We start from the raw sequence: 7,839 nt of genomic DNA, 5'->3' as shown, positions 1-7,839 counted from the left end.
GTATACACCCAGAGAAATGGTTGTCTATGCAGTAAATGCCAGTAAGTTTTGGACTTTTTCAGGCCAGGATATCTCAAACCCTAGAAATGTCTTTTATGAGCAATTTGCATTTATTTCATCTACTTGATTATTATTATTATTCTGTTTGAGCAAAAGTCATAAAAATGAATTAAGTCTCATAAAAAGAGTTATTATAATGTTTTCACCCGATCCAACCAAGTTAATATTTGAGTAAATATACTTTCTTTTCTAGAATGAATATCATTTATACATAGGTGTATTGATGGGCCTGGTGTCTCCATGGAAACCCCTTTAGTAGGTGGGTTTACCTGCTGTGCGTCTCCCAGCTGTTTGAAGCTGGCCAGCACGGCTCCCTCGGCCCTGCATGCGGCGTCGGCCTGACTGAAGTTCATCTTGTACTTCCCGTCAGGAGAGCGCAGGTGGAACACTCCGGCTGTGTTCGCTGGAAAACAATAGCCATGCTGCCTTTATCTTTACCTCAGATTAAAAAAAAATGTTTCTCTACTTGTGAAAAATAAATGAAAAAAAACCATCAGGTACATTGTTGGGAAAATACTGAATGTAGTCTTCCAATATCAGAGTACACCTGATAACAAAGGCCCTACATAGCTGTGTACGTAACAGGACTAAGATATTCAAAAAAATAATATTTGAAAACTGCAAGTTACTGTGAAGACAGGAGCTGATTGGCGGTCCTGCTATGAATTCACAGAGGGCCCGCTATAGTAACTCAACAAGAGAGTAATGTCAAATGACAGTACAATTGACCAATCATATCTTCCCTCTAAATGCGTGGGCTTTATTTTCGCGGACTTTATGACAAGTTCCACCCGCTGTGAAGTTGATGCATGTGTGTTATAGTGGTGCAGTGACGCGTCCTAAAACCCAGAAGTAAGCTGCGCATTGGTTCCCTTGACAAAAAAGCAATGTGATTTCTCCATAGGATTTTGGAAAATAGTTTGAAATAAGGTCAGTGGAAAACGAACCTGTTAGATGCAGCCGGATAATATCCACATGTCTACTCTACTTTTATAATTTTCGAATCATAAATCTAATCGATAGAAGATAGATAGTGTCACTGCACCACTCTCACCACCGTTAGAAAGTAGTAAGCAACTGAAGCAAGTGCAATTATGGAGGGTGGAGATTTGGAGTATTTAATAAAAAATAATTGTACTAAACTTCCGCTACAGCAACAACAACAAATAAAATCTGATGACAGGCCAATGCCCAAACTGGAGCTGTGTACAGAGAGGAAAAAAGGAGCGAATCGGACGTAAAACGTTAAAGGTCTCCTGATTTAGTTTGTGAATGAAGGCTTATAAAGGCCCTGACACACCAGGCCGAAATCGGCCGTTTTCGTTAGTCAGACGACGAAGCGTGCCCTGTCGCCCAAACTCAATTTGGTGTGTCCCGCACCGTCGGCCGTGACACGCCACAGGCATTTGAACAAAGAAATCACTCTGATTGGCTGTTGAGCTAGCGAATCAGTGCATGAGAAGCGAAACGGTTGCTTGAGAATGTCTTCCACAAGCAACACTCCAATGGCTGATAGCTCCAGTACCGCACAAAGCATGTTTTCGATGGACGAGAATGAAAATGGAACGCACACACTATTTGTTGTTTGTTTATATCACGTAGTCTGTTCTTCTTCTCTGTCTTCCGGTTGTTGCCTCTTTTGAATGACGAATACAGACTCCCGCCGCCTGCTGGTAAGGAGAGTTATTGCCACTCACGCATACGCAATTCGTACGTGCTCGGCTGAAGTCTTTGCGGTGTGTTCCAGTGCGACACATGGCCAAGACGCAGGAGAACACGCCAACGCAACTGTCGGCGTCAGCGTCGGCGAGTTCTCTGGTGACTGCCTGGTGTGTCAGGGCCTTAAGAGTTTCGGCTGGAGAGTGCGTGCGGACCTGTCGGTTAGATATCAGACGTGTGTAAGTCCTGCATCTGTATGATGCAAATGTGTGTAAAATGATACGGGGCGCTGTAATCACTCATCTGGTTACAGCTTTACATTGACCACCACATTGAAAAATCTGAAAGCAGTCCGTCATTTTGACAGATTAGAACAAACTCGGAAAAGCGCCAAAGCTTCCCCGCAGCGGGGCTCCGGTGTTATGCCGTGTTATGCATGCCCGCCAAAAATGCAATGATATTGTTTCCAAACCTAACTTTGCCGTACAAATCATTGAAATGTCTGGGAGTTTTTGCTTTACACTGTGCGCGCTCCCGCAAGGTGCATTGGGCATGCACAACAAGGCATAACACCGGTGCTAACAGTTCACGAGCGTTCTGATGCTCACTTGCCCATTCGAGGCGCTTTTGGCAGTGGACAGGGTTAGCATGGGCACCCTGACCGGTCTGCAGCTACGCAGCTCCATACGCAACAAACTGCAATGCACTGTGTGTTCCGGCACCTTTCTAACAGAACCAGTATGAACTGTTTCAGCATTTGAGCTACAGTAGTTCTTCTGTTGGATCGGACCACACAAGCCAAACTTCACTCTCCACGCGCATTAATGAGTCTTGGCCGCCCATGACCCTGTCGCCGGTTCACCGGTTTTCCATCCTTTGAATGCATAACCCAGGGAAAGTAGGGGAACTGGAAATGTATATTTGTAATATTTTATTTTGTTTGCTTTATGTATAAACGTGCTATAGCCTTCTTAGGATTCTATTTTATTTCCCTCATTTTTATTTATGAACAAATTCTTCGTTTTTATGTAATTATTGGTACTTTACATTGTCTGTCACTATGTGTGTGTATAGGTTTTTATATACCATAACAAAATAAAAACTGTTTAAAAAAAATAAGGGAATGAAGTTATTCAAAGGGCCATACCAGAGCCAAGGAAAATCCTCATCCGTGATTGGCTATCAGTAAGCTTTGTGTTAAAAAGCTAGCTAATGTTTACCACAAAACTGCCATATGTATCTAGTTGTAAATGCAGTATCATAACCACACCCTGATTAATGAGCACCAGTAAGAATCGTGTTGGGGTAATAACGAGCTTATGTTTAACAAGCTGTAACAAGCTCATGACCCTAACAAGCCCTTACAAGCTCACAGCCTTAACGAGCTAATTAAAGGTCAGCTGCTGTAGAATAAGCGGTTACCATGGCAACTGCAATGGAGTAAGACTATGGAGCCAAAATGATTCTCAGTGGAGGCATTATTACAGCTACTGGTTAATTTACCATTGCCATGGTAACACAACAATTTGGTGTTACAGTGTTATGGACGTGTAACAAAATCTGCGTTACTGATGTGTAACTATGGTTATTGAGGTCAGTGAGGATGGTATCAAGGGAATAAAGGCATTGGGGATGTGTTACAATGGTAATAAAGTGCTTACAGAGTTTTACTAAATGCTAACATTATTGTTGTATTATTAAATGTAAATTATCTTTATTTATAACAGATAAATAACAAGTTGTAATAAAACTAAGCCTAGCTTTGTTACCATCGTAATAATAGTTGTGTGGAATAAACGCATAAATAAATAAATTTTAATAATAAACAGTATAGATGTGTTACCGTCGTAAAGAAAAGGCATTATAAACCATTGCAAAAAAAAGCAATGCTATTTTTTTGGCATGCTAACATAAGTTAAGACAGATTGTTACAGATGTTACTATTGTAATAATATTCTGTAAGGATTTGTTACCATGGTAGTAATCTTTGTAATAGTCAGTAAGGGTGTGGTATTAATCATTGTAATAGCAATCAGTAAAGATGTGTCACAACAGTAGTAATAATTTTGATCTCAGTAAAGATGTGTTACCATGGTAATGCAGGTCCTTGCAGGTGGCCACGGGGTCGCAGTCTCCATTGTCTTCCAGGCAGCGGTCAACAGGGGACACCATCTTCTCCAGACACTGGACTCCATTACCCACGTAGCCCGGCAGGCACTCGCACTGACGCTCGTTCTGGAGGAACCAGATTACTAGTCAGCAGGTTAAACCAACATATGTGCTCATATTAATTCCAACTATTTAATATATTTTATCATATAAGGTATATTAAGAAACCTGTTTAGTCGACTAAGATTACATGGTTAAGTCTGATTTTTTCTTTTGTTGTCTTATTGCTGTTGTTATTTAGCCTTTCTGAGAATAAACCAAGATACTGAACACGTAGATTTGGAATGGACATGGCAATTTAATCACATACACGACAGAGATGATTCAAAAACAGTATTATTTAAATGGTTATTGTTTTATCAAAAAAGGCTATAAATTATGTTTTTTCTAGGGGAAAAAACAGCAATTCTATGTAAAAGTTGACATTTGTGCCCCCCATACAGGCAAATAGAAGTAATCCTTTGTTTCATCACCATATTTTTGACAGTGACATTTGTTCCTTTGATTTAATTGTCAGATAATTTACTATTACAGGACACGCCAAGTGTTTAGGGCCATTTATTTGTTCAGATCAGGGCAGGTTGGGGCAGGAAGATCAATACAGTTTTGTGTGTTGGGAAAAAGAAAATTAACTCACTGGACCAGTGAACTTGCAGGAGGCAAAGTCACTGCAGCCTCCGTTCTCTTCAATACATCTGAAATACAAACAGACATCCGCCTGATTTCCCTTATCCAACTGTGTCAGAGTATACAAAGTCTCCTTTGGTAAAGAAGAAGAGAAACAGGCATTTTATTAGAAGAAATTATGGCCACGCCCACCTGTTGATGGGCTCACATGAGTAGCCGTCTCCCTGGTAACCGCTGGTGCAGGTGCAGTTAACAATCAGCCCGGTCTGGTTACAGTCGGCGTTCTGGTGACAGCCTCCGTTGTACTCAGCGCAGAGGTCAGGAGCTGAGGAGTGATTTAAAAACTCTGCTCAAAATGTGGATTCATCAGAATAAATGATCTTGATATTTACGCAGACCTCTCATTATTATATTGAGAGCATACATCAATCAGGTACACAATTAAAAATAATATATATATTTTTTTTTACATTTCCTAATTATGAAGGAAACAGAAAACCTGTACATGTATATAGGTTTAGATATTTTCATTAAATGTATTCTGATAAATTTCCTCCCACGATCTTCCTGTTTGTCATTTCTTTTGTACAAAGAAAAAGAAAAAATCAAGTTTAAGTCAATCTTAAGTGCCAAGGTGAAAACACCAAAGTATGGTTTACATGTCTACCTTGTCAAGTGACTACATCATTTCGAGTTTCAATTGTAAAAAGATTTGTTGCGCATGTGTTGCTAGTAGTAGGCTTTAAGGAATACTGGAAAACCATCTGGTTGGGGGGGAGGAGTGAATTTGTCCGTTAGCACCTAAAGATTATGTGAGCTTGACCAGTCACCCTTTCCCCCTAAAATGTACTGTGTATAATAAAGCTAAAGTACAATGTTGATACAAGGTGAATGTAAAGTCATCACTGTAACTCCATAAATACAGATATCTTCCATCTGATAAAGAAAAAAGACTGAAGCTATTTGAGTCACGGCTGGGTCACGGTGATCTAACATCCTGCAGTAAGTCTTCAGCCATCAATGAAGACATGTTTGTTGTTATTAAGTCTTGAAGGTCAGAGCTCTGTTTTCAGTTTCTTTTGAGGCTTCAAAAATATTTGTAATCTGTATTATATATCTGGAGTCTATTTGTATATAACATTACAAGGTTGATTATTATTATTACATTATATGCTCATGAGATGTTGCTATGACTATGGAATAAATAGACACAATCACCAATCCCAGGTTCTGATGGGTTGGATACGAAACAAAGTGAATAGTCATAGAAGAAAGTTTTAGCTTGCATTAGAAATGTTGCAAATACTAGGATGCAGATACTGTAGAGTTATTGAAAACAGGAGATCGCCCTGGCCATGAACAGTGTGTGTGTGCTCAACGCCTACGCATAACAGGGAACCAGTATTATGGATGATTCCTGCTATCTGTTACAAGCAGCTTCAACAAAAAAAATTACGTAGGATAGCGTGACTAGAGTAACGAGGGGACCTTTACAGGCCGGCCGAATGCTGATTGGAGGTTGTGTTGCCATGAGACTTGGACTAAGTCTGTGCACCAACCAGGGAGGCCAAAGTCTTAACCACGGTCCTCCCCTTCTAGTCTCAACCAATCATAAATGTACGGGCAACGCCCTGAATAATAAAATGTATGTGTGCACGAGGTTCAAGGCTTTTTCCGGAAATAGTGGTTACAGAATACAGATCTGCTGCCTGTGATTTCTATGACCTGACGGAGTCCTCGGCCAAGTGAGTATATATGTTGCTCTTTTAATAAATAGTTGAACTTAGAAGTTTTTTGTCTTTCATGGAATAAAAGAACACAACATATGACACCATCACCATGCTCTTGTTAGATTGATACATCTTATTTGTTTGCCACTACAAATACTGTCATCACGCTGACAAAAAGCTGGCTGTAAAAATTGTCTGTCCAGCTGCAGTACACTCACGTGGCTCTGGATCGCAGAAGGTGCCGTTCCCCTGAAACCCGGGTTTACACTGACAACCAACACCTGGCACACAGTCGGCCTGCGCGGGGCACTGCAGGCACTCTTCTGGGATGGAGCCTTGACACAGAAATGAATCAGAGAAGGAAATTAGAAAGTATACCTGCGTGGTCCTGCCTGATGCCAATGGTAATATTTTTGTGGCAGATTCTGGAAGATTTTTTGACATCCTCCTTGATATTCATTTTTAGATACATTCACCGAAACCTTTTATCATTTAGATTGTCTTTGTTGTCATTTAGTTTTTTCTTTTAATTTGAACACACAACTAGGCCTGTCGCGATAATCGATAAATTGACTTATCGTACGATAAATTGACTTATCGTACGATAAATAAAAATGGACTCGATAACTTTTCTGAGCTCGATAAATTGCCGTTTACATGCGTGTTTGTTTACATAAGGATGTGACCAGCATTTTAGCTAGGAGCGCTGTGGCTGCCAGACGAGCTGTGGCTGCCGGCCATGCGCGCTGTGAGGGGCGGGGCTGACACACAGCCAGGTCAGGACACTCTGTGTGCACGTGCAGCAGCGTAGCAGCCAAATTAATAATATAGCGACAAGCGGGAGACAACGTGTGACTTACTCACGGGGAATTTAAAGTGAAATGGAATTGGTTACAAAACCTACACATCTCGATTCTCCGGTGTGGCAGCGGTACAGCGTCCGACCCTCCCTCTAAGCTCCCATCTGGACCTTGGGCTCCACCTCCCTAATTATAGACGAAGCGACCAGGGACGCCTTCGCGCGGGAAACCTAGTCGGCGGCTCAGTCGTCGACCACCTTACAACGCGTCCCTTTTCTTTCAAACGCCCTAGACGACCGACCTTTGACGATTTGCGGGGGCGCTGGCGGTGGTGCCTTTTCGGGCTGCTCTTCTACCTAGCCTACGCTTACCTGTCTCGAAACACAAAAAGGGGGAAAGTGTAAGACTCTTTGTTGACAAAAGAGACTTTAGCACCTCGGGGTTTCTTGATGTGGTATGGGGGGTGGGGGTTCAGGGTCGGACAAACAACACTCGAGTCGCCGGACATGTCGCGAATGGCGCTGGGGTTTGGGGGGCACTAAATTAGAAGTTTGAGGACCCTAATCCAACAACCTTTCACCGTCGAACGCCGGGTTCCAATGCCGGCTCGCAAGGGTTCGAGGAACCCTTTACCTCGCTTTGGAGGTTGACCCCGTCTGATATAAGTTGTTCGACCTCTGAGCTCTGGCGGGGGGTCGTCCTTGATGTGTCACGACCCGATAGGACAACAAAGCCCGTTTGTTTTCTCTTTACTTATTAACCGATTAGTGTTTATTTGACGTTGTGTCGTGGTT

At 41.9% G+C, this 7,839-nt stretch overlaps 1 protein-coding gene across 1 annotated transcript in view; it reads right to left on the bottom strand.

Moving 5' to 3' along the window:
- Positions 1–7,839, bottom strand: part of LOC104943998 (stabilin-1-like) — a gene marked incomplete at its 5' end in the record, with an annotated part of 23,815 nt that overhangs the window by 12,425 nt on the left and 3,551 nt on the right. Inside the window, 5 exons of the mRNA XM_010769464.1 lie at positions 330–463; positions 3,810–3,954; positions 4,526–4,583; positions 4,708–4,840; positions 6,464–6,580. Coding sequence (XP_010767766.1) covers positions 330–463; positions 3,810–3,954; positions 4,526–4,583; positions 4,708–4,840; positions 6,464–6,580 — 587 coding nt within the window. The remainder of the gene's footprint in view (positions 1–329; positions 464–3,809; positions 3,955–4,525; positions 4,584–4,707; positions 4,841–6,463; positions 6,581–7,839) is intronic.

This window comes from Notothenia coriiceps, unplaced genomic scaffold, assembly GCF_000735185.1.
Source record: "Notothenia coriiceps isolate Sejong01 unplaced genomic scaffold, NC01 NC01_scaffold00007366, whole genome shotgun sequence".
Classification (NCBI taxonomy): Eukaryota; Metazoa; Chordata; class Actinopteri; order Perciformes; family Nototheniidae; genus Notothenia; species Notothenia coriiceps.
This window is presented reverse-complemented; position numbering and strand designations above follow the sequence as displayed.